General features: G+C 32.3%; 3 protein-coding genes and 1 long non-coding RNA gene across 5 annotated transcripts; 3 read left to right on the top strand and 1 right to left on the bottom strand.

Moving 5' to 3' along the window:
* The first annotated feature begins 208 nt into the window (after positions 1-208).
* On the top strand, positions 209-4,470 carry LOC112744928 (uncharacterized). The gene is made up of 2 exons (XM_072234193.1): positions 209-2,491; positions 3,171-4,470. Exons 1-2 carry the CDS (start codon positions 634-636, stop codon positions 4,358-4,360), a joined length of 3,048 nt encoding a protein of 1,015 aa, XP_072090294.1. The 5' UTR covers positions 209-633; the 3' UTR covers positions 4,361-4,470.
* A 1,633-nt stretch (positions 4,471-6,103) lies between these two features.
* LOC112744942 (uncharacterized) lies at positions 6,104-11,891 on the bottom strand. The gene is made up of 7 exons (XR_011880668.1): positions 11,628-11,891; positions 11,242-11,433; positions 10,689-10,785; positions 10,448-10,581; positions 7,455-10,336; positions 7,250-7,365; positions 6,104-6,449 (listed from the first exon to the last, which is right to left on the bottom strand). It is a non-coding gene; the product is annotated as an uncharacterized lncRNA (long non-coding RNA).
* A 4,582-nt stretch (positions 11,892-16,473) lies between these two features.
* Positions 16,474-19,919, top strand: LOC112744930 (receptor-like kinase TMK4). Of its 2 annotated transcripts, XM_072234199.1 has the most exons (3): positions 16,503-17,932; positions 18,501-19,682; positions 19,769-19,919. In XM_072234199.1, the coding sequence occupies exons 1-2, from the start codon at positions 16,642-16,644 to the stop codon at positions 19,679-19,681; spliced, it is 2,472 nt and encodes an 823-aa protein (XP_072090300.1). In that variant the 5' UTR covers positions 16,503-16,641; the 3' UTR covers position 19,682; positions 19,769-19,919. The 2 variants fall into 2 exon arrangements, with proteins under 2 accessions (XP_072090299.1, XP_072090300.1); XM_072234198.1 differs by having other exon boundaries at positions 16,474-17,932; positions 18,501-19,919.
* A 2,664-nt stretch (positions 19,920-22,583) lies between these two features.
* Positions 22,584-27,331, top strand: LOC112744932 (receptor-like kinase TMK4). The gene is made up of 2 exons (XM_072234197.1): positions 22,584-24,521; positions 25,860-27,331. Exons 1-2 carry the CDS (start codon positions 22,664-22,666, stop codon positions 27,035-27,037), a joined length of 3,036 nt encoding a protein of 1,011 aa, XP_072090298.1. The 5' UTR covers positions 22,584-22,663; the 3' UTR covers positions 27,038-27,331.
* The last annotated feature ends 60 nt before the right edge of the window (positions 27,332-27,391 follow it).

Here is a 27,391-nt window from a genome sequence, read left to right as displayed (position 1 = left end):
TGAACAGCAAAATCTGTGGCCTCATAGACAAACAATTATTGCTATTCGAAAATGCTTCTGTTCGACCCCCAAAACAAAATTGTGTTAATAAGATATATTCATTATTATTGTTAATTAAATACATTTAAAGTAAAAAAATATTATTATTTTTGATATAATGTTTGAATAATATTGTTAAAAAAAGAATAATATTATAAACAAAAAACTTAGTTGTGATTATTTTAAACCACATAAAGTGTTTTTATAACCTGTTTAAAGAAGAATAAAGAATGACGTAGTGATGAGAAAATTTCTTGCCAAGCTTATTAGCAAAGGAAAAATGCTATTTATGATAAAACTAGTTTTTAGTTAGATATATTTTAAATATAAAGATGACAAAGGTAAATTAGTGCAAAATGAATGAGATTTACAATGTTATTGATAATAAAAAAATTAATATTAACTAATTAGAAATTAATTTTCTATACCTATTAATAAATTATAAGTCAATACTTTTTGTCTTTTGCAAATAGCATTTTTATGAGTTAAAAGTTTGGACTGAGTTGTTCATCATAGGTTTCTTTTATACATGTGTGTGATTGAGCATCGACGGATTAGTGAACAAGCAATAAGTTGTTTATTTGGTCATCATATATGGCATACCTGAAATCAAGATCCAAAAATGGGATTATTAGTAATTTGTGTATGGTTGTGGTGTGCATCATGTGTTGTGTGGAGTCCAACGATGATGAAGGTGCATACATGTTCAAGCTTATGAATGCACTCAAACCCCCTGCTTGGTCCAACACCACCCACATGTGCCTGTGGAGAGGCGTGACTTGCAACGATCAAAGTGGAAGGATTGAAGTGATCGATCTCAGATCAATGTCGCTGACGGGAACAGTTCCTGCAGGCCTCAACGACTCCCTCTCCCAACTCATATACCTCTATCTCTTCAACAATAATCTGAGTGGGCCTGTTCCCTCTCTCGCCAACCTCTCCTTCCTCCTATACGTGCACCTCGGCTACAACAACTTCACCTCCATCCCTCATGGCTGCTTCCAAGGTCTTACTAGTTTGCAGCGGTTGAGCTTGAATAACAATACCAACCTCCCACCATGGAACTTTCCTACCGATTTGACTGCTCGCTCCTCTCAACTCCGTCTCCTCGACCTGTCTTCTACAAATCTCATGGGCTCCTTACCACCAAACATATCCCATTCCTTCCCAGTTATGGAGAATCTTTATCTTTCTAACAACAACCTCTCCTCCATCCCTGAGGGTTGCTTCCACAACCTAACCACCCGTTTGTATGTCCTCTCTTTGGCCAACAACACCAACCTCCCACCATGGACCTTCCCCCTCGATTTGACTCATTCCTCATTGCAACTCTCCTTTCTCAACCTCCAGGCTACAAATCTCATGGGATCCCTACCAAACTTTTCTCATTTCTTCCCCAACTTAACAAGAGTTTCTCTCTCCAACAACAACCTTACCTCCATCCCCCAAGGTTGCTTCCAGGGTCTACCCAGTTTGGTGAGTCTCAACTTGGGAAACAACACCAACCTTGCACCATGGACCTTCCCCAACTTGACTCACTCCACACAACTGAAAGACCTCAATCTTACTGCTACAAATGTCATGGGCTCTCTACCAGAAATATTTGACTCCTTGCCAAGTTTGGAGACTCTTCTTCTTTCCAACAACAACCTCAGCGGTGTCTTGCCAGAGTCTTTCGGAGGGACCAAGATTGCCACCTTGCATCTCAATAACCAGAAGGGTAACGGGTTTTCGGGTCCGATTGATATCCTTTCAAACATGCTTGACTTATCTCAAGTGTGGCTTCAAGGGAACTCGTTTACAGGACCTATTCCTGACATGTCTCGTTGCACTGCTTTACAAGATTTACAACTTGGTCACAATCAATTAACAGGTGTGGTTCCAGATTCTCTCATCGCTCTTCAAAATTTGGAATATCTTTATTTGGGCTATAACTTTTTGCAAGGTCCCCTACCAAATCTTACCTTCAGTAATTTTGATAGTATGGAGAATCTTGGTGTTAACACCACAAATGGCTTTTGTCACAAAGATCCAGGACCTTGTGATCAAAAAGTGACCATTTTGCTTCAAATTGCTGCGAAATTCAAGTATCCAATTATGTTGGCACGTTCATGGAGAGAAAATAATGCCTGTAAAAACTGGAGTTTCATTACATGCGATGACAAAAATAAGATCAGAATGGTGAATTTATCAAATCTGAAATTGACGGGCACAATCTCACCTGCATTCGCCAATTTAATAGATTTGCGGGAATTGTATTTGGATGGGAATAATTTGACGGGTGAAATACCTGAAGGATTGACAACATTGCCTGAACTTGAAGTTGTGAATGTCTCTAACAACCATCTTACTGGAAATATTCCCAAATTCTCACCAAAGGTCAACTTTATTGCCATAGACAATGATTTTCCTAATGCTTCCTACCATAGAATCTCAACTCCTTTGATTACAGGTACTTCCACCTACCTTTGCATGTAGCATATAAGAATCTTTTAGTGAAATGTTTTAATTTCAAATTATCGTTTTTAGTTATTTAATTTAATAAAAAAACAATACTACAAATTATCTTTTACAAATTTGCAAATCAAACCATATTTAACGGTTACTAAGCTAGTTCCTTTTTTCTATTTTAGTAGCATTAGCTTTATTGATTTTCCATGGTTTTTAACTTTGTTTCTGTTGTCATGTGTCTAACTTGATATTTCGATATTTTGTTCTCAAATTTCATATTAGTATTCTGTCCATCTTCAAAATTTTATTTAGAAAACAATAAAAAAAGAGATGGTCTCGTTAGTTACCGAGATAATAAAAAATAATAAAAAGTACTTGAATATTTCAAAATAAATCCAAGATTTATATGAATTGATATTGGCTAATTAGTAGTATTTTTCAGATTTATCCAAAAAAAAGAGAGTTAAAATAAGAATTGTCGTTTATTTTTATGTCTATACTACTTCCTTCTACTTAATAATAATAATAATAATAATAATAATAATAATAATAATAATAATAATAATAATAATAATAATAATTCCTTCTGTCATGTTATTTATACTTATTGTGACTATTATATTCTTTTAAAGATCCAAGTTAGTGTATGTAATTGTTCTCCATTTTTTGCATATCTACAGTTATGTCGATAACTAGTGCTGGAGTTATTATAATACTTGTTTTGGTTATTTATAACCGCAAGAGGTGCCTTCATTTAATCCATCGAGTTATCTTCAAGACAACATACAATGACCACAACATCGAGGATTTTATAAAAAGTTATGATTTTTTGGCACCAAAGCGATCTAGTTATTCCGAAGTGAAAAGAATGACAAATTCATTTCGTGATAAACTAGGACAAGGTGGATATGGTACTGTATACAAAGCAAGTTTAACTGATGATCGTCAAGTTGCGGTAAAGATATTAAGTGAATCTAAGGGAAGTGGGGAAGAATTCATAAATGAAGTTGCTAGTATTAGTAGGACATCTCATGTGAATATTGTCTCACTTTTAGGATTTTGTTATGATCAAGGCAAAAGAGCACTCATTTATGAATTCATGCCTAATGGTTCTCTAGATAAATACATCTACAAAGCAAAATCTGCCGAAGCTTTTCGTAGTTTGGATTGGAGTGTTTTATACAACATTGCAATTGGTATTGCTCAAGGGTTAGAATACTTGCATCAAGGATGCACAACAAAAATTTTGCATCTTGATATAAAACCTGAAAACATTCTTCTAGATGAACACTTTTGTCCAAAAATCTCAGATTTTGGATTAGCTCGAATCTGTCAAAAGAAAGAGAGTAATGTATCTATTTTAGGCACAAGAGGAACTCCAGGTTACATTGCACCAGAAATATTTAGTCGAGCATACGGTAGAATTTCTGATAAATCTGATGTATATAGTTATGGTATGTTGATTCTTGAGATGTTTGGAAAAAGAAAAAATTTCAACAATAAAGAATCACATCGCAGTGAAATGTATTTTCCTGATTGGATATATGAAGATCTTGATCAAGATAATATTCTTGGTAGACACTCTGATATTTCAGATGAAGATAATGATATGATAAAGAAGATTATATTAGTAAGTTTGTGGTGTATTCAACCAAATCCATCACATAGGCCATCAATGAGTAAAGTTGTGGAGATGTTGCATGGAGAACTTGAGTCCGTGCCATTTCCTCCAAAGCCTGTGTTGTATTCTCCTGAAAGGTCTCAGTTAGAAATGTTAGATACATCTTCTAGTAGCAAGCATGAGACAATTTTAACAACCACAGAGGAAAGTAGTTCCATACATGAGATCAATAAAAATGTCTCATGTTAATATGATTGTAAAATATCTTGTACCTTTTTTGTATTTGAGTGCAGGTAAACATGTTTAATGTTGTTCTCATATAGACCTATAATATATATGTTGATGATTTATATTAAGGTGATTCTGAGTGACTAAAACTAAATTCATGCATGAGATAAAGCATTATTAGTTGTTGCTTCTGAAGTGTCTAAATATAACAAAAATGAAATCCTATCCTATTGAAGAAGCAATTAATTTAAAACAGCTACATGCCTCTGTCCTATTAAATCAAAGTTCATTGATTAAAGTTTGCTATTATCAAGCAAACAAGAAAGATCAAAAGGGTTGTTGTATTAAGATGAGAAATATTATTATACAAAATTTAGATCAAGAAAAAATATACCTGATCACTACCTCTTATATGAAGATATAGTAAATGATACATTGTTAGTTGTAGTACATTTGATCGATTTGCCCCAGTAAAATAGTCAAGTTGGTAAAATATAAAAATAATGTTATATATATTTAAATTATTTACAAATAAATTATACATACAATAGAAGTTATTAATAATCCAATAATAACAGAGATTTCTAGCTAGTTCACAAATCACACTAATATTTGAATTTGTCCACTATCAAGTACTTAATAAATACAAAAATATTATTTGTATACTAAAATCAGCCACCAATATATTTATGTATAAATACATATGTAATTTAATTTATTTTCAATGTGTATTTGTATTTTAATATATATTTTATACTGATGATTAACTTTAATGGCTAATTTTGGTGTACATGTAACATTATCCTGATAAATAATATATAAGAGTAAATTTTATTTATTTTTTTTAAAAGAACATGTAATTTATTTTTTATAACATGTTAATTTTTGCATTATCTTTTTAAATTTAAAGTCCTTTAACTGTGTTGAAAATATTTATTGTTTTTTTTTTAATTTGAAATCATTTATTCTATTTTCTGTAATTTCAAATTCAAGTAATTCAACCAATTTGCATAACAACTACTATCTAATTTTGGCAATGACGATGAATTCAGATCTAACAATGATGTTAAAATAAAATAAAAGCCATGAGAGGGAGCGAGCGTTAATAAACATAAACCATTAAAGGCAAGAAGATTTGGAGAAGGAGGGTTTAGTTATTAATATTCTAACAAATTATATAATGAGTTATTTTAAACCGTAAGTTAATTACAAATTATTTTTATTATAGTTAAAATATTAATTTTGGTTAAATTTAAACAACTCAAATTATTAGTATAGTTAGTAATTATATATATGGTGTTTGCTACGGTACGATCATAAATTCATACGTACCGATACGTTTAATATATGGACAAATAACAATAAGTCATGTGAAATTTATTTTCCACGTCGACATTTAATTTTTTTAAAAGAAAATATATATTATATCACTAATTTTACTAAAATATCCTTATAATTTAATAAAAATAAAAATAATATTTTTTATTTAATTTTTTAAAAGACTTAAATACCCTTTTTTAAATAATTATCTTTTTAAATTAATTAAATTGAATTAAATTGTTTAATTTTATAGTTTTAAAATTTAAAAAACAAAAACAAAAACACATTTAATTATTTATCTATACTAAAAAAAATTATTTCAATCTTATTAACAACTTTCATAAACTTTAATCATTCATTCATACCAAAAAAATAAATAAATTTAAAAAATACAAAAAAAATATCACTTTGTTCTTTCTTTTCCTAGGTTTCTCCCAGAACCTTCGTATCTCTTCTCTGTCTCCCTCTCTTCTCTTCGCACTCTCTCTTCTCTCCAGTAAAGAAGACGAAGAAGCTTCCTCCACGGCGCCCTGTCACCACAGCATTCGTTGCGCGCCTCATCCGGCTGAGGAGAACGTTGTCGTGTCAGAGGGCGTCGCCGTCTTCCTCGTTCATCATCACCGTCGTGAGCCTCTCCCTTCCGGTAACATCCTCTCTGTAAGAAAGACTTTGACTTCAGAATTTGTGGCATGCTTGTGTTGGCCCTCTTGTCTCTTTACAAATAATAGAATTTGTGGCATGCTTGTGTTGGCCCTCTTGTCTCTTTACAAATAATTTTGCATCGTTTGAGCTAAAAAAGACAAATACAATGCATAGTATGAACTAAAGTGTGTGATTGCATTATTATTATTCTTGTTTCTGAACAATCTAATTGACAAGGATGTATTTGGATATAAAGGTTGAATCTTAAGACACTGATGCCTAATTGGTGGTTAAAAACATGGAAGATGTTTTGTTTATTCTTTAAATTTGTTAACATCAATCAATTTCAAATAATCAAATATTGTTGACGATTTTATGATGTATGTGTAACAAGTTTCAGGTTCTAGTTCATGTGATTTTCCATGTTTATATAGTCTTTTAAACACTTTAATTTCTCTCGTTGTTGGATTAAGCAGAAAAGAAAAGAAAAAGCATTCCCAAATTTGATGTGTTCTTGTTGCCTTTGAAGAAGGGGGTGGTGTAACTAGAAATTGAAACCATTACATTATGGATTTGGATACCTATAGACAAACTTCCTATGATGGTCTTGGCTTTGGTTAGATCTCTGATTCATTCTTTTTATTTATTGAGTGTGTAGAGGCTGAAAAAGGAAAAACTTTAAACCCTATCAATGCCAAACTTAACTACTCAAGGATGGCAGATAAGAAGAGCTCAGTTACTAGTTTTGACTTTCAATTATTATAGGCTGCAACAAACAGCTTTAGCAAAATTAAATGGCTTTGTTGTCTAAATCCAACACGAAGTTTAGGTCTTGTGAGGGATTGTACATAAGTTGTGGTGGGTTTGGTTATTTGGATAGTGGTTTTGCCACTTTCTGTATCTATAATCTAATATTACTGCAGCCATATGCAAGACTTGCTAGCTCACCTTTGCAATTGTGTATTCACAGAGCCTCTTAAGTCCTTCTAATAGATATTGATCAGCTGTTTGGAGAAGGTCTTGAGCTATATCTAGAGTGATTTCAGTCGATCGTGTATATAAATCTGGTCATCGATCAAATAAAAAGAATATTAGTTGCTCAAAAACTACTAGAAAGTTTATATAAAAGATATGGCTGCAGAATTTATTAGACCTCATCATCAGCTCAAAAATTTCCCATCTAATATTTAGAATCTCAATATCCTTTGCATCCTTCTCCTGACATGAATAGAACATTTGTATATTAGTGCCAGAAATCTAATAATCTATCTCACTTACTGCTTGAAATTGCAATACAAGTTTTATCAATTATATAAATTCTAAAAAAACAAATATTGCAGTACAAGTTATTAGAAGGTTGAAAGAATATAACAGCCGATATTGGTGATTTTAGGAATATTATGGGGTGTGAGTGGTGCACTGGTGAAGGCTAAGTTCAAGAATGGTGGAAGTGGTGCCGAGTTATGGTTCGCTTGCATGGTTTGACCTGTAGGCATGTGGATTCGATGGTTCTTAGCTCGGCTCAACCGTCGTGGATTAGGAAGGGCAGGGTTGTTTAAATGGATGCCATTTGGAACTCTTATTGCCAATGTATCAGCTGCTTGTGTAATGGCTGCACTTTCCACCGTAAAGGAAGCAGTAAGTTTCTTTTGTGCTGCTCTGTCTCCCAGTGCTCCAATATTTGCTGCATTTGCTAATCTCTAACCTAATAATAGTAATAGGATTGCAATTAAATTAGATACAATTGAGAAATTGTTAAAATTGTGTCTAGATACATTAATTTATGAATGTACAAAAAAAGGTTAGTACAACCATCAAAAGTACTGTGTTAAACATACAAGAAATAGCAAATTAGAATCATTTGTACATCAATATATTCCTGACGTAAAGATTTTATTGTTACAAATCCAAATCTTCAACAACCTCTAAAGGTGGATTCATATGAGTCATTCACAAAAAAGTTGTAGTGTGATTGATGTGATATTCGATGGCTGGTACGAAGTCTATAAAGGGTTTGTGATATAAAGTTTAGCTTTAGATAAAGAGAAACCAATTTCACATTGCAAAAATAAAAGAAAAACTCATTTTTCTCATTACAAATTTTGTAGGTCAATACCAAAGATTGTGACACTATTGTAATCGGAACACAGTTAGGTCTCTTGGGGTGTTTGAGTACTGCCTCAACTTTTGCAGCTGAGTTCAATGCAATGAAAGAAAGCAATCATCCTTGGAGAGCCTATGTGTATGCCATTATCACAATGTGTGCCTCATTTGTCCTTGTAATCTTGATCTACTATGTACCTATTTGGGCAACGGGATATGACACTAGCACATAACAATTGGGGCATAACAGAAGGCAATATCTACTTTTGACCTTTGGACAGTGTGTTTATTGGTGGAAAAGTCCAAGTTTGACCACAAGATCCTTCTTAATTTTAGAAGCAATGAAATTTTTCTACAAGGAAGGACTCGAGTATGGAGAAGTTGAGTGATGCACTTTATCACTTTTCTTTTAGGCTCAATAATTTCTATAGAACTGTATGCTGATAGGACTTTGATTAATGTTTGATCAGCTCTCAAATTTTTAATTAATTTAGATGAGCCATATCATAAGGAGAAAAAAGATGACAATAATACATATATCATTTCTGCAAAGGAAACTATGGTCTATGGCTAAATGAGTCTCCAAGGTCTAATACAGTTGCTGCCAGAGATGATAAGTTTATCATTAGAAAGAAAATATGCTATTAGAAAAGAGGAAAAGGGTGACAAGAAATTGAAGCATATATTGACAAACTTGCCAATTAGTGATGCTCTTAGAGCTAGATTTACAAAACCTTGGCCTTGCTTATTATCTTCATAAGTGTACTTCTAATTAAAGTAATAGACAGTGATAAAAGCAACAGTCCTTTTCTATCGTTGATTGCTTTCTAAATCAAATGTATGGATTTGTATATGAAGACTTCTTTTTGTTTTCTTTCAACTCTCTCTCTCCTCTCTTTTACAAAATTATCTCATCTCTAAATTTATTTTATTTAATTAGAAAAGGAAAAATAAATGTTTAAAATTGACCGGGGGATAGGTGTATACTATACTTGAGCAGAGGGTCTTTGACATGTAAAGCTATCATTTGTATATTTTATTCACGACACCTAAAAGATATGAATTATTGAATGGTGATAAACGTTTATGAACAAATATTAAGATGTTAATATGAATGTATTTTACATAATTAATTAATTCAGATGAGAAAGCAATGATGAAAGCACACAGTCAATTATGTTAAAAAAATCACGGATAAATCAAATAAGAATTTTAAAATGTATCGATATCCTGATGTTTTAATGATTTTTAATCATTGATCTTAATTATAAAAAATATATATCATTATATAATTAAGATGCTGGCTTTTCATTGTATTTTCTCTGTTTTTCTTTATGCAGAGTGTAAAGTAAAAAAAGAACCTTGTTAATTATGTGGTTATAGTTCAATTCCTTTTTTATTTTATTAAATAGAAAAGAAAAATTTGTTCCTAGATCGCCCTTTTGAATTGGCTTCTTGCCAGCCCTCATCTGATGATGTCTCCTCCTGGTGAATAGATTCACTTGACACTGGTAGGTGGACTATACATAGGGACATTATTGCCATTTTCGTTCATAACTTCATAATCCACCATGCCAGATCTTTCTTTTGTTTTGTTTTCTGCCGTACCAGTAGCATATTCCAAGCCATTATAGACAACACCCACATTGCTTGGTGCATCTTCACGTTGAAGGTTTTGTTCACTTATTGGTAGAAGTATCTAAAAGATTAGAGATATAAACGACAACTTGCATAATGAGGCAATACAATAGAAAATTTTACAAAACAAAGGTAGCAGCAGTTTATAATAATAAAGCAATTAATGTCAAATATATAAGGTAACACCATGTAAAAATTTGGCAGAGAACCTTCCCACGCTGCTGTTTTCTCTGAGCTTGTTCATTTCCATTAGAATCAAGCTCGGGACTTATAAAATCCAGAAGATCTGACACACTGCATTAAAAGAGTCACAGTTTTTTGGTGCCCTGAATACAACAATCAACAGAAATTCTTCATGGCATAGGCATCTAAACCATTTTGAAGAGGAGAGTCATTGTAACCTACTTCAAAGCGAGCTCGTATTGTTGCATACGATAGTAAAAGACAGAAAGGTCCCCATAGCTTTTTATTGTGTCAGGATGATCAAGCCCAAGCTCCCTCTCATTTATATCGACCACCTTTTGCTGATATATTGTGGCCTAAATAAGCAAAACTCGAACAAGTTCATTGGCAACAATAATGATGGATAGACTCTACTTTCTACACTACATGAGAAGCAAATATAACAGAATCTTCACATGATTACCATAAGTTGCTTGGTAAAGAACCACATCTAAAAGATTATAGGCACTTGCAGTAATTCGATGATAGGTACATCAAACAGCCATCATCTTCACCAATGCCTGCAATTAAATAGACAAGTGTGTATAGAAAATAACAGATCATGCTTATGGCAGATAACAAACAAGATGATAATAGTCAAACCACAAGATGATAACCCAAAATAATGCTTTAAACTGCAAGTTCCAACATTAATTTGAGATGACCTAAAGCATAGCTGGTGCAAGAGAGGTAAATTTATTAAGCATAAGATGATGATAGTCAAATCACATTATTAGGTCATGATTAATAAAATTTATACAAGGCATAAATAGGTGGGAAGATAATTCATGGCAGCAACAATGCCAGGAATATTTTTCTGAACACAAATAAAAAAAAAAAGAAGCAAAAAACATATTTAGGAATGGCATTAAGCAAAAGAAGAACTCATGGCAAGATGGAGTGTTGGGAACAAACTGTGCCATTCCTCCAAACTCAAACTACACATACAAGTTTCAAACCAAGGATCAGATTGGCACCTTTTCCTACTTTCCATCAACTGCATTTCACAAAGCCGCTGGAGGATTTGGAGGACTCAATATCTATCACAGATCTGTCATCCCAATCCCTTATCCAAACCCTGCTAGTGATTTCACTTTGTTCATTGGTGATTGGTTCAAGACCAACCACAAGGTAATTAGCCAACCAGGATTATTACATTTTGCTCCATTCTTGATGAATCATAAAAAAAATTGAATGTTAGTCTTCTTGATTGCAGACATTAAGGCAGACTTTGGATTAAAGCAAGAATTGACAAAATTAACAACAACGAATATAAAATCACAGAAATTAAAGTAAATCCCATTAATTACAGAAATCACTACAGTGCTATAATAATTAAAAGAAATCACAGAGGGGGAGTTACCGAAAGGGAGAGGCTGACGACGGTGATGAAGAACGAGAAAGACGGCGATGCTCTCTGGAACGAGGAAGACGGCGACGCTCTCTGACGCGACGACGTTCTACTCGGCTGGGTGAGGCGCGCGACGAATACTGCGGTGACCTTGGCAGGGCGCCGTGGAGGAAAAGAAGGAAGAGGATGGAGAAGGGAGCTGTCGAAGAAAATCCGGAGCCGAGTGTGAAGGAGAAGAGACATCAACCAATCAAAATTACAAAATAAACTTATTTTAGAGAGAGTAATCAATCCTAATGATTATAAAGAATACATCTTTCCAAAAATATAATGATTATTTTAATTATTTTAGAGAGAGTAATCAATCCTAATTTCGTCGGTAACCAAAAATATGTCTGTAATAAAGAATACATCTTTCCAAAAGCTTAATCATGTCATGATACCACTCATCCCAAAAGCTTCAATTGATGGTAAAAAGTAACACTAATGATTATATCTCTAATACTCCCTAATCCTCCATTGTATACATTATACAAATATTCTATTGATTTTTCATACTTTTCCTAAAAAAAAAATATGATGGCATGAATGCTACTACCAAATGAAATAAAAGGCAACAGCAACTTATTAGCAGGTAGGGAATTAAATTAATTACTGATGTTAATTTATATATATATATATATATATATAATTTCTAATCAATTATCTCATAAATAAAGAATAAATTACTCTCTATGACTTGTTTAATAATTATTTGAGGAATTCAATTGTATTATCATAATAAACATTAACCATCTAGTAACTTAGTTTTAAAAATCAAATCATTCAATCCTAATAAAACCATTTTTATAAATTACAAGAGATTTTTAAAAAGTCTAATTTTTTCTTCTTCCCAAATCACTCAATTATTTATTAATCGATTCTAGACAAAAAAAAATAAAAAAATAAAAGCTAAAATATATATATATATAAAAAAAATCCAAACACAGGATGAAAGAATTAGAGATAATTTATCTAAAATCTAATTGCAACTTGTTTCCTGTTCCAATGAAGTAGAAACCAAGTAATTCGTCCACTAAAATCAAAGAACATGTGATCATTTAATTTTTTTTGTCAAGTATCACAACACTACACAATAATTTCTCAAATCCATTTTAAATGAATCCATGGTAGTCTCAATTGTTTTCCTTGTTCCTTTTCATGCATTCATCATGTTTAATTTATTTTTGTTTAGTGATTCTTAGGAACCAACGCCACTACAGTTGACAAATTTTAAATTCATATATATATCCATTTGCCATTGGATAAGCTAATAAACATCAAACAACTGGTTAATTAATTCTTAATGGCAATTCAAATTCAATAAGTTATAAAGGACAACTTATTAGGATTGATTACTCTCTCTAAAATAATATATAATTTATTTTTTATGATGTGTCAATTTTGATTGGTTGATGTGTCAATAAGTTGTTTAATTTTTTATAATTACAAAATAAACTTATTTTCATTCAAAATAAATATAAAATTAATACAAATTTTTATCTAATTTGTATTCAAATATTTATAATATTTCAAAAAATAAACAAATTCATCGTATTATCAAACTAAAAGAAAAGTACTATAAACAAGCAAGTCAATATAATTCAAAACATAAACAAAGTGTATTGATCATCGACTATAATTCCTAGTATATTGTTCAACCATGCTAAAACTATCAGCTATAGTCTTCAGTGTCATCTTCATCTTCATCATCATCATAGTCCTCATCCGAAGACACTGAGGGTGGCGACGGTGGGTGGTAGTGGAACTGCACTTGAACTACTTGACGCTCTAACATTCTCATAATAACTAACATAAGTCTCATTCCATCTCTTCTGTTTCAGCTTTTCTTTTGGCCTTTCCAATTATCCGTTCCAACTTTTTTAACTTCTTTTGAGTCTTTTCCAAAGGAACCAAGCGTGTATCTAACAACTTACTAATACGCTCATCTGTTTGTTGAGTAACACGCTGAAAAAGCTCTTCATTGAGATTATGAATCTATTCTCGCAAATCAGGAACAGAATTTTAATTTCTAAGTGCTCTTTCAGATACAGAATTAGTAGAAGTGGTTTCAGACTTGATAGAGCTAGAAAAGAATGACCATTTTCTGTAAACTCGACTCTTCTTTTGCCCACTACATACTTCCTCCCAAATCAAGTTTTCATCAATTAGTGATAGCTCCATTCCCTATGCTTGAGTCTCGGCATGTTGGACTTGAACTTCTGCCAATTTTTTTATAAACTTCTCCTGTTGCACAATGATTATATCAATTATATAAATCAAATTTTAAACAATATAGTTTCAATATATAGTATACTTTTAATAACTATATATTCAATAGGGGAATGAAGTTGATTAGCTCTAATGTCTTGCATCTCCACAATACTTTCTAATACTCTGCCTATTTTTTATTCGGTCATTTTATTTTTAAGTAACAAATCTGAATATTTAATTTGAAATTACCATCCATCATAAATGAATAATCTAAGGGATATACATGTTATTTTATTTGTGTACATTTAATTATTTATGTACATTTATAAGGCCATAATGGGATTAATGGCGTTGATATAATGATAAACCATATTACATGGAAGTACAATGCTTGTTCCTCCAGTTTTCATATTCTAGACAAATTATTATAACCACCTTCATAAGTACATTATTGTGCATTATGTCCAATATTGAGACTCCAAATATAATTCTTGATGACCAAAATCACAAAGATGAACACTGCAGTAGGAATGCAATAGATTCCAACTGTTAGTGTTGCAAGTGTGAGGAGTGTTGAAATTAGTCCCACATCAAAGAAAGCAAGGAAGAGTGAGGAGTTTATAAGATGAGAGACCCATTAACTTGACACCTTAAGATTTTGAGTTGGATGTGGTGTCATCCTATCTTATGTTCTCTCACTTGATTCCTCCCCGAAATTTCTCCGGTAGTTAAGATCTCTCTACGGTTGGCCTACCCAACAAGTGGTATCAGACCCGATAAAGGTGGTTCGGACGGCGTGTCCCGCGGTATTTTGCGGCGAAATCTCCCCGATGGTTGAGAGCTCCCCACGGTTGGTCCAACACCAACCAACCCCAAATGCAATATTTGGTAGTAGCATAGTAGCATTCATGCCATCATGTCTTCCTTTATCTTCTTTATGACTTGAATACTTTTACTTTTACATGTCCTTCCAACTTTAATTTTATATATACTTTAAACACTTTAGAAAGCTGTGTATTCCACTAACACTTTGAATATATTTTTTAAAATAACTTTGGACATGTGTATGTCTTATTTCGCTCACTTCACATAATGCAAATGGTGGGACTGACATAGTAATTAGTGAGATATATATTCCATATTAATCAAGATTTTCTTTTTAAAAGTAACACACCCACCAAGAAACAAGAACATTGATATATATAGTAGTGATGTGATATTAATAACTGAATTATTGAAGGAATCCAATGAACGTTCTAACTTGCTTATTATCTCTTGTTGGAACTATAATCAACAGGAGAAGACGGTAGACACAAAGTCATGACATACAACACTTTCATTAATGAATATCCTAAAAATAACTATTAAAAAAATAAAATAAATGAAATTTTTTGCTGAAAACAAATTATTTTCTGAATAGAGATTAGAATAACTTAGGTTTCCAAGTTTTTTGTAGTATTCATTAGTAAATATATATGGATCGGAATAACTTTTTTATTTAAAAAAAATAGTTCTAACATCTAAGGTAATTCAAAGTCTCTAACAAACATACCGTAAAAAAAGTGGCCAATTAATAAACACGTATGATTGAATCATCGTGTGGGGTATGCATGCATGCATAGGTCAATGTATGCCCTAATAATTGATGAAAGTGTCTTTATTAAAGCACAAGAAAATAAAGCAATAATCCACACTACTTTAATTTTGGTGTAACTTGAGGCTCCGTTTGGTTGATGTATAGGATGAGACATAAACATTAAAGACATAGACATAAAATATTTGTGTTTGGTAAAAATAATGAATAAGACACAAATATTTAAAAAAGACTGAATTACCCTTCATTTAACCACAATTTTATCAACACCACTACATATCCATCACCTCAAACGCTACATATGTCATTACAATTAAATTTTTATTTCTTTTCGTATTTTTTTTCTTTTAATATCATTTCAAATTATCATTCAAATATTAAATATACAGTTTTTTTTTTAAAAAAAATAGAAAACCAAAGCCTAAAATTTATCAAAGATTAATTAAAATTTAAATAAATAAAAAGTTAAATGTATAATTTTTTTTGAAAAAAATGGGGAACAAATTTAGTTGTAAAATCTAAAAGAGAAAATAAAAGAAGAAATATTTGAAGAGATAAGAGGATAAATTTTGAAAATTTAAAAATTGAATAAAGGTAAAAGAGTAAAAAATTAGTGTCTCACAAGTTGTGTCTCAGTGTCTCATCAAATTGGAGGTACACAAATTTAGTGTCTCCGTGTCCATCCGTATCCTCCTGTGTCCATCAAAAATTTGTGTCTCACCAAACCAAACAACAGACATGTGTCACCGTGACACTACCTCGATTGAATGATTAATGGCCACTTTTGAAGAGTAGTAATGTCTGGGAGTGGATCTGCCGTGAAAAAAAAGACTAGATGTTGTTCAATGTGTAATCTAACTCTTCATTACTTTTTCTCTTCTATTTAATTTTGGTTCCACTCAGAGAATTAAAGGTGAAACATCACACTTTATTCTCTCAAGTGTTTTTTTCACTGGAGATGATCCATTTCCGTAATTAAGTGTTAAGTAGAAAACTTTATTAGGCTGAAACTTAATTATCCCAGCTATGCTAGACGTGTTCTTTGTTTATTGGCTGGGCATAGTCACCGCTAGTCAACTTAATATTACCAGAGATTTGAAGTTGGGTTGTTTGTTAAAATATGTATGTTATGTTGCTGCATGCTACATTATTGGTGCCTCAAACCTCAAATTAAATCGAATGGCTCCCAGAATAATATTAAAATCTGAAGTTGGTTTTACCAATTTTGCTATAGTCATCTTCTTCTTGTTCATCTTGTGCGTCCACTCCGATTTGCAAGAAGCTCGAGATCCAGAAGCTGGCTACTTGTGGAAGCTTCTGAAAGCTCTGAAGCCAGCTCCCTCCAACTGGTCCGAAGACACATATGTCTGCAATTGGAATGGCGTAGAGTGCAGTAAGGAGGGCAAAGTCTACGCTCTTAAACTCTCTTCAATGTCCCTCACCGGCACAATCCCTTCAGATCTCAACAACACCCTCACCCAACTCAACCATCTTCTTCTAGACAACAACTCTCTCTCGGGGCCTCTTCCCTCTCTCGCCGGCCTCTCCACGCTCACAGAGGTTCAACTCGACAACAACAACTTCACCTCCATCCCTCATCATTGCTTTCAGGGTCTTTCCAGTTTGGAAACCCTCACTCTAAGTAACAACATCAACCTCCCACCCTGGAGTTTCCCTCTTGATTTGCTTCAGTCTTCCTCCAAACTCCAAGGCCTCCGACTGGACGCTACAAATCTTATTGGCACCTTACCGGAAGACATATGCACTTCCTTCCCAAGCTTGTACTCTCTTTTCCTCTCTAACAACAAGCTCACTGGTCCCCTGCCTCATTTTTCCAATTGCACCAACTTGGGTTATCTGGATCTTCAAGATAACTTGTTAACTGGTTTAGTTCCACCTTCCTTGATGAATCTCTCCATGATTTCAGTCCATTTGGAGAGAAACTATTTTCAGGGTCCATTGCCTGTGTTTCAATCCTCTTTTACTGATGTCAACACCAGCAATAATGGGTTCTGTTTAGACCATGCAGGGCCTTGTGATAAGCAAGTCACCACTTTGCTTCAAATTGCTGCGGATTTTGGGTATCCTCTCTTGTTGGCGAGATCTTGGCGAGGAAACAATCCATGTCAAAACTGGAGTTTTGTTGTGTGCGTAGAGAACAAGATCAGAACCCTGAATTTGACCAAACAGAATTTGACAGGGACCATTTCTCCGGCATTTACAAACTTAACTGATTTGAGGGAGTTGTATCTCAGTGGAAATAATTTGAGCGGTCCAATACCAGAGAGCTTAACAGATCTACCTCAACTTAAGATTCTTGATGTTTCCAATAACAATCTGTCAGGGAACATACCCCATTTCTCACCTGATGTCACTCTCAATACTAAGGGTAATGTTCTGCTCATCAATGCTTCTCAGCCAACCACAGTTGCTCCATCTAAAGCTCCATTCTCACTTTCCTTGATTGCAGGTAAGTACAATCATTATTGCTATATACGATTATATTATCAGTTCAGTTATAGAATTAATAATTTTTTTCAGTGGTTTAGTCATAAATGAGTGATTTATGATATAGAATGCTATATATGTCATTATTTGCTGGTCCATGCATGTACATATAGATTTATTTAATTAGTGGGACATGCTTGAGATTTTTTTTCCCCTTCTTTTATGTATATACAGAGATTTCAAGATTTTTAAATTGTTTAAAAAATTAGACAAATATTATATAAATAATAATAAATTAATATGCATAATAGAGTACTAGAATGTATAGAAATCAAATGCATGAAACACTTTTCAAATTGGATTTCATCATGGTAACTCATCAGTTAAAGAATTTTTGTTGATCCTTTACTTTATTATTTAAATATCTAACTTGTAGAATCATTTTTAAAGTTTGACCAGCTCATCAATATAAACAGTCATGAGTGATTGATTTTTTGGTCCATGTTTCTTAAGAATTTTTCTCAAAGGATTATATTCAAATTATTGTTTGTAATTGATCTCCACTTTGTTCCTTGCATATATACGTACAGGCTTATCAGCAGCCAGTGTTGGAATTTTGGTAACATGTGCTGCGGTTATTTATAAAAGCAAGAGGTTACAGAAAATCCTGTTCAAGAAAACAATTGTTGATCACAATGTTGAGGATTTGATACAAAGTCATGGGTTTATGGTGCAAAAACGATATAGTTATTCACAGGTAAAAAAGATGACTAATTCATTTCGTGAGGAACTAGGAAAAGGAGCCTTTGGTGTCGTATACAAAGGAAGTTTAAGTGATGGTCGTCAAGTAGCAGTGAAGATATTAAAAGAGTGTAAAACTAATGGAGAAGAATTTATAAATGAGGTTGCAAGTATTAATAGAACATCCCATGTGAATATTGTCCCATTTTTAGGATTTTGTTATGAGCCAAATAAAAGAGCATTGATTTATGAATTCATGCCAAATGGTTCTTTAGATAAATTTATTGATGAAAGGGCATCGTTTAATGCAGTATGCAAATTGGATTGGAATATACTCTATCAAGTTATAATTGGTATTGCTCGTGGGATAGAATATTTACATTGGGGATGTAGCACCAAAATTTTACATCTTGATATTAAACCTCAAAATATTCTTTTGGATGAGGAATTTGTTCCTAAAATTGCTGATTTTGGACTAGCTAAAATATGCACAAAGAAAGAGAGCATCGTATCTTTACAGTGTGCAAGAGGAACTCCAGGATATATTGCACCTGAAGTATATAATCAAATGTATGGTGGAGTTTCTCGAATTTCTCACAAATCCGATGTGTATAGTTATGGAAAGTTGATTCTTGTAGTAGTCGGAGGAAAAAAGAATTATAATAGTAAAGATTCTCGTGCCAGTGAAACATTCTTTACAGATTGGATTTATAAGGAGCTCGAACAAGATAATCTTCCAGCAAAATGCTTGATGGACATAGAGGATGAAAATAATGATTTGGTAAAAAAGATTATTTTGGTAAGCATGTGGTGTATACAAAGAAATCCTTCGGACAGACCGTCCATAAAAAGAGTGATAGAAATGTTAGAAGGATCACTTGATTCTATCCCATTTCCTCCAAAGCCAATGTGGTATTCTCCCCAAGAATCAAAGTTACAATCTCCAGATATAGCTTATGACAATACACATAAAACAGATTCTTCAACTTCAATGCAGAATGATTCCATCAATCCAAATGAATCTGCCTAAGGTAACAAAATTTATGTAATTGTTGTGTAAGATATTTCTCATTATACTCTTGACACCACTCTTACATGGTATCTTTTTTTTTTTAAGTGGTATGTTTTGTGGAGCTATAAGAACTTGTTGACCTGAGAAAAGTGAAGTTTCTCATTGTGTTAGAGGCACCTGTAGTTGTACATGAGCTGTGTGGTTTGCTTGCTATAACTAAACAACTGAAGATTCAATGCCTTGCTATATGAGTTAATATTTTCTTTCTTTTTTTTTCTTCTTCTAGTTCTTATTAATTACTTCAACTACAAAAATTAAACCCCTGCCTCACTTTAAAATCTGTCACAAACAAAACTCTTTAATATAGTATATTTTAGTTGGATTTTACACATTGATTCTCAAATTTCTTCCTATAATACATAAAAAGAATATTACAATAATTTTGTTCTGTATATAAGTCAAGTAAACTATCTCAAACCGACAAAAAAAAAAAAAAAAATCATCCCAAACACTACGTTAGTGTGAGTCTCTAATATTGTCTCTTTCATGGAATACGTTTAACAATTGTATTGTATCTTACATACATTATGTCTCAAAAAAGTCCAAAAATAATATTCTAAGTCATTGTTGTCTTTTTCTCTATCTCTCTTTTTGTCTATCCTTCAATTTTTCTATGATGGCTACTCTGTTTGTTATGTAGAAATAATGTTTAATAATATTGATATTTTTTTTTTAAAAGTACTATGTTGAATATTTAAATTTCTATATACACGTATTACGTATATTCTATATATATAAGTCAAGCTAAATTTACAATACGTTTATGAGTCTCAATTACGATTCTTTTCTTTGAAATTTCGTGTCTTGTATTGTCTCTTTAATTTTGTTTAACTATCTTATCATTTTGCAAAGTTAAAATTTAATTTAAAAATATAAAAATTAATAAATTTTAAATATAAAAAATAAATTCAATAAAAATTCGACACTAAATGATAGATACTATAAAATTGGTGATATAATAAATTCATTTTAAATTTCAGCAATATAGAGATTTGAAGTATGATTTTTTTTTTTTTTTTAAGCGGCTTATTATTACTCTCTGGTTGGAAAATTCACAGCATTTCTTGTCCTGCTCTTTATTGTTTGCACATTGATGATATAAAAAGTAAGCTAAGAAAACGAAAAGGAAACTAGCTTCAGCGATCTGCACATTTTGCACGTAAGCTTTTCTTTTTTCTGATCACCATCGATATAACTGGTTTTTCCTTAGCTTTACCATCAATGGAAGATACAACACATGCAATTGACCATTTCCCTGCACTAAAAATTAAAATTAAAAGAAAAAAGAATGGATAAGGGAAATCTTTGTGCACCAATTAGAAAATAAATTACCCTCCATCTTTTATACTTAATTATACCGATAATGCATATATTTTTGTGCTGCACGTTTATTTCTCTTTTGTTCCACATTTCCACCACAAACGTCCACAACAATAACGATGCATACTTTCATGATCAAAAAGGAAAAAAAAAAATTTCCCGTAAAATAAAACAAAGATGATAAATACAATGTGGTCCCAAAATGATAAATTGATAATGCATACTTTTGAGATGACTTTAGTAGGCGAAATACAATAAAATACAGGTCAGCCACGGCTAACAATGTGACCTTAAAGAATAATTAGAGCTAACAATGAATAAGATTATAAGACTGGCAAATGGACCAATTCAATATTTATTTAAGGGGACACTCTACTATACGATTAAAGTGGTATAAAGAGAGAAAATAAATTCTTTTTATAGTTATTTTTTATTATTTTAAGTGTAGATCCTACCTTTTTTAATTTCTCTTTCATCCCATAAAAGGAAAGATCTGTAAACTTACATCTTTACCGTATAATTCATCCTATTTAAGTTCTACCACCTAAGTATACACAATAAACGAGTTGACCTATTTAATTCTGATTTATTTAAGGGATTAAAATTTTTAATCGGATTATTTATGATCAATTCCATTAATTTATTGAATTGATTCGTTTATTATTTTTTTTAACGATACAAAAAGATAAATATGCCGTCCGGTTTAATTCATTATTTTTTCGAGTTAGCTAATTCGTTTAACCCAAAATTTAATTTTAGAGGCAAAATTGTTAGTCCAATGAATTTAGTAGCAATGAGTATTGGGTAATGGGTAGAGTAGGATGAAGTCGTTTAAACTCCACCCTAACCCTGCTCGCAAATTTAAATTTTCTATAAAACTCAACTCTATTCTATTTGTGAGTTGAGAATCTTTTAACTCTAACTCTATTTGCACTCTAAACTCAACTCTATTCTATTTGTGAGTTGAGAATCTCTTAACTCTAACTCTATTTGCACTCTAAAGTTCGCTATCCGATCTTACTGACTCTACCTGTAATAAATTATATTTTTTTCAATCAAACACAATATTTAATTATTTTATATTTTATAAAGATACTAATAAAAAATACAAACTAAAATTAAATTTATACTAAAATAAAAAGTAGCAAAATTATAATAAAATTCATGTTAAAAAATAAAATATACATTAAAAATAAGTTAAACAGTATATATATATTGATACACAAATATATAGTAATTAATTTTAATAATTAATTTTGATGTACACTTAATCAGCTAATAAAATTAGTCACTAACAAAAATTACATATTAAAATATAAAATATAAATTAAAAATAAGTTAAACAATACATGTATTTGGTTATAGATTTTTTTATCGTTTAAATATAGGAAGATGAGAATGTGAATTAGTGCAAAATAATGAATGAGAATTACAATGTTATCTGATAATAATAATATTAATATATAAAAATTAAATCAATATTTTTTTTCTTTTGCAAATAGAATATTGTTAATTGAAGTTTGGAGTTGTTTCATTCATTATTATTATATGTGTTGGTGCTTAATGTGTGTGATTGAGCATCGACGTAGTGAAAGGTAACAAGTTGTTTGTTCATCATCTATGGCATACCTGAAATCAAGATGCAAAAATGGAAGTATTATTATTAGTTTGTGTATGATTGTGGTGTGCATGGGTTGTGTGGAGTCTATCGATAGTGATGGTGAAGGTGCATACATGTTGAAGCTGATGAATGCACTCAAACCCCCTGCCTGGTCCAACACCACCTACATGTGCCAGTGGAGAGGCGTGAGTTGCAACCATCAAAGTGGAAGGATTAAAGAGATCGAGCTCAGATCAATGTCTCTGACGGGAACAGTTCCTGCAGGCCTCAACGACTCCCTCTCCCAACTCACGGTACTCGATCTCTCCCACAATAATCTCAGTGGCCCTGTTCCCTCTCTCGCCAACCTCTCCTTCCTCCAACTAGTGTACCTCCACAACAACAACTTCACCTCCATCCCTCATGGTTGCTTCCATGGTCTTACTACTTTGCTGTCCTTGTGGTTGACCAACAACACCAACCTCCCACCGTGGAACTTTCCTACCGATTTGACTGCTCACTCCTCCCAACTCCGTTTCCTCCACCTCTCTTCTACGAATCTCATGGGCTCCTTACCAAACATATCCCATTCCTTCCCGAGTATGAGCCGGCTTGATCTCTCTAACAACAACCTCTCCTCCATCCCTGAGGGTTGCTTCCACAACCTAACCAGTTTGTATGTCCTCTCTTTGGCCAACAACACCAACCTCCCACCATGGACCTTCCCCCTCGATTTGACTCATTCCTCATTGCAACTCTCCTACCTCTACCTCGAGGCTACAAATCTCATGGGATCCCTACCAAACTTGTCTCATTTCTTCCCAGATTTGAACGAAGTTTCACTCTCTAACAACCACCTTAGCTTCATCCCCCAAGGTTGCTTCCAAGGTCTACCCGGTTTGGTGAGTCTCAACTTGGGAAACAACACCAACCTTACACCATGGACCTTCCCCAACTTGACTCACTCCACACAACTGAAAGACCTCAATCTTACTGCTACAAATGTCATGGGCTCTCTACCAGAAATATTTCACTCCTTGCCAAGTATGGAGACTGTTCTTCTTTCCAACAACAACCTCAGCGGTGTCTTGCCAGAGTCTTTCGGAGGGACCAAGATTGCCACCTTGCATCTCAATAACCAGAAGGGTAACGGGTTTTCGGGTCCGATTGATGTCCTTTCAAACATGCTCGACTTATCTCAAGTCTGGCTTCAAGGGAACTCGTTTACAGGACCTATTCCTGACATGTCTCATTGCGCTGCTTTACAAGATTTACAACTTGGTTACAATCAATTAACAGGGGTAGTTCCAGATTCTCTAACAACACTCGATTTGCTGCAACGTATTTCTTTGAACAATAACTTTTTGCAAGGTCCTTTGCCCGAATTTGCCATTTATCCTGAGGAGAATGTGAATCTTGGTGTTAACACCACAAATGGCTTCTGTCACAAAGATCCAGGACCTTGTGATCACAAAGTGACCATTTTGCTTCAAATTGCTGCAAAATTCAACTATCCAATTCTCTTGGCCCGTACATGGAGAGGAAATAATGCCTGTAAAAACTGGAGTTTCATTACATGTGATGACAAAAACAAGATCAGAATGGTCAATTTATCAAATCTAAAATTGACGGGCACAATCTCACCTGCATTCGCCAATTTAACAGATTTGCGGAAATTGTATTTGGATGGGAATAATTTGACAGGTGAAATACCTGAAGGATTGACAACATTGCATGAACTTGAGGTTGTGAATGTCTCTAACAATCACCTTGCTGGAAATATTCCCAAATTCTCACCAAAGGTCAATTTTATTGCCACAGGCAATGATTTTCCTGTGCTTGCTTCTAATGGGCGAATCCCAACAGCTTTGATTACAGGTACTTCCACCTACCTTCACGTATAGCATAACAAGTTTTAATTTGAAATGATCGTTTTTAATTATTTAATTTACTTAAAAGATAAATACTATAATTTTTTTTTTATAAATTTGTAAAACATATTTAACAATTATTCATTTCGTTTATACGCACAAATTAGCTATCTATCTATAACATAGCTCTTTATTTATCTATTTATAACATATAAAGTTGTAACCAATTTTTTTATAATAAGTTAAAGTAATATTTTTTTTTGTGTTAATGATGCCATGTTAGCAATTCTAATAATTTACCAAAAGATAAAAATTAATCAATCATCTTTTAATAAAAAAATTTAAAAAAAATTAAAAAATTCTTATTTATTATTACAATTAATAAAGTACTAATTAAATACAATAAACATATATTAAAAATTGAATAAAGTACTATTTTAATCCTCAACGTTTGGGTCAAATTCTAATTTGGTCCTAAATGATTCAAACATTCTATTTTTATCTCAAAAAGTTTTAAATGTGGTCCTACCTTTAAATTTGACAATAATAGTTAACAGAATGAGTGACGTGAACGTTTATAAGTTACTAGTTAAGTCATATCTTTTTTTATGTGTTAAAAAAACATAACTAAAACCTTCGAATAACACTTCTTCTCCTCCATTTTCTTTTTGTACAAATTAAAATTCAAAATTCTAACAATTAATAGTCAACGCTTTAAAATCAAAGAAAACATTTTTATATTAGTGATCTTTGGTCGATCGATTTTACTTACATACTGAAATTGAATGTTATTGACTCTTTAATATGCAAGTTGTTTGTAAGTTTAATGGTGAGACAATATTGAACTCACTTAAAACTTTTTTAGAATTGAAATAGGACCTTTAAAAGTTGTTGGAATTGAAATAAAATATTTAAATGTTAGGAACCAAATTAGAATTCAGTACAAATGTTGTAGACCAAAATAATACTTTACTCTCAAAATTTTATATAAAATACTATATATCTTCAATGTTAATAATTTTTAATATGTATAAATTATGTAATAAAATATAATTAAATCATCTTCTCATTTCATGTTCACTTCTTGTTATATTTATTATATGAATCAACATTTACTTTACAGTATTTTTTTTTTACATAATTTCATATCTGTTTTTGTCCTTTATTCTTAATAATATTTTGGACAGGTATTTAAAGAATCTAATTAGATTTTATCATGCTAACATACTTAAAAAATTTTGTTGATCCTTTGCTTTAGTATTATCAAACTAATTGATTTTTTTCTCAAAAGATTTAAATTATTGTTTGTAATTGGTATCCACTTCCTTGCATTATATACGTGCAGGCTTATCAGCAGCCAGTGTTGGAATTTTGATAACATGTGTGGTGGTTATTTACAAAAGCAAGAGGTTACAGAAAATCATGTTCAAGAAAACAATTGTTGATCGCAATGTTGAGGATTTGATACAAAGTTATGGGTTTATGGTGCAAAAACGATATAGTTATTCGCAGGTGAAAAGGATGACCAATTTCTTTGGTGAGAAATTAGGACAAGGAGGATTTGGTGTTGTATATAAAGGAAGTTTAAGTGACGGTCGTCACGTAGCAGTGAAGATATTGAAAGAGTCTAAAGGGAATGGAGAAGAATTTAATGGAGAAGAATTCATAAACGAGGTGGCAAGTATTAATAGCACGTCTCATGTGAATATTGTCCCATTTTTAGGATTTTGTTATGAGACAAATAAGAGAGCTTTGATTTATGAATTCATGCCAAATGGTTCTTTAGATAAATTTATTGATGAAAAAGCATCAAAATTGGATTGGAGCAGACTCTATCAAATTATAATTGGCATTGCTCGAGGATTAGAATATTTACATTGGGGATGTAGTACCAAGATTTTACATCTTGATATTAAACCTCAAAATATTCTTTTGGATGTAGATTTTTGTCCTAAAATTGCTGACTTTGGATTAGCTAAAATATGCACAAAGAAGGAGAGTATTGTATCTCTACAGTATGCAAGAGGAACAGTGGGATATGTTGCACCAGAAGTATATAATCAGATATACAGTGGAGTTTCTCGAGTTTCTCACAAATCTGATGTGTATAGTTATGGGAAGTTAATTCTTGAAGTAATTGGAGGAAAAGAGAATTATAATGATAAAGATACACGTACTAGTGAAATATACTTTACAGAATGGATTTACAAGGAACTGGAGCAAGATAATCTTTCAACAAGATGCTTGACAAACACAGAGAATGAAAATGATTTGGTAAAGAAGATTATTTTAGTAGGCATGTGGTGTATACAAAGAAATCCATCGGATAGACCGTCCATGAAAAGAGTGATAGAAATGTTAGAAGGACTACTTGATTCTATCCCATTTCCTCCGAAGCCAATGTGGTATTCTCCTCAAGGATCAAAGTTGCAATCTCCAGATATAGCTTATGACAATACACATGAGCCAGATTCATCAACTTCAGTGCAGAATGATTCCATCAATCCAAATGAGTTTGCCTAAGGCAACAATATTTATGTAATTATATTCTTGACACCACTCTTACATGGTATCTCTTTTTCTCAAATGGTATGTTTTGTGGAGCTATAACAATTTGTTGACGTGAGAAAAGTGAAGCTTCTCATTGTTTTAGGGGCACTTGGTAGTTATAGTTGTATATGAGTAGTGTGTGTAATCTTTTCTTTTGTTTTCTTTTCTTCTTGTCTTTACTTCAACTGCAAGAATCAAACCTCTTGTCTCACTGTGCAATCTGTCACAAACAGAACTTTAATATAGTTTGTTTTAGTTGGATTTTAATTTTACACCATTGATACTCAAATTTCTTCATATAATACGTACAATGAATAATATTACAAT

The sequence above is a fragment of the Arachis hypogaea genome, chromosome 4 (genome assembly GCF_003086295.3).
Source record: "Arachis hypogaea cultivar Tifrunner chromosome 4, arahy.Tifrunner.gnm2.J5K5, whole genome shotgun sequence".
NCBI classification, from domain to species: Eukaryota; Viridiplantae; Streptophyta; class Magnoliopsida; order Fabales; family Fabaceae; genus Arachis; species Arachis hypogaea.
Note: the sequence above shows the minus strand (reverse complement) of the source record. Positions and strands in the feature narration are given on the sequence as shown.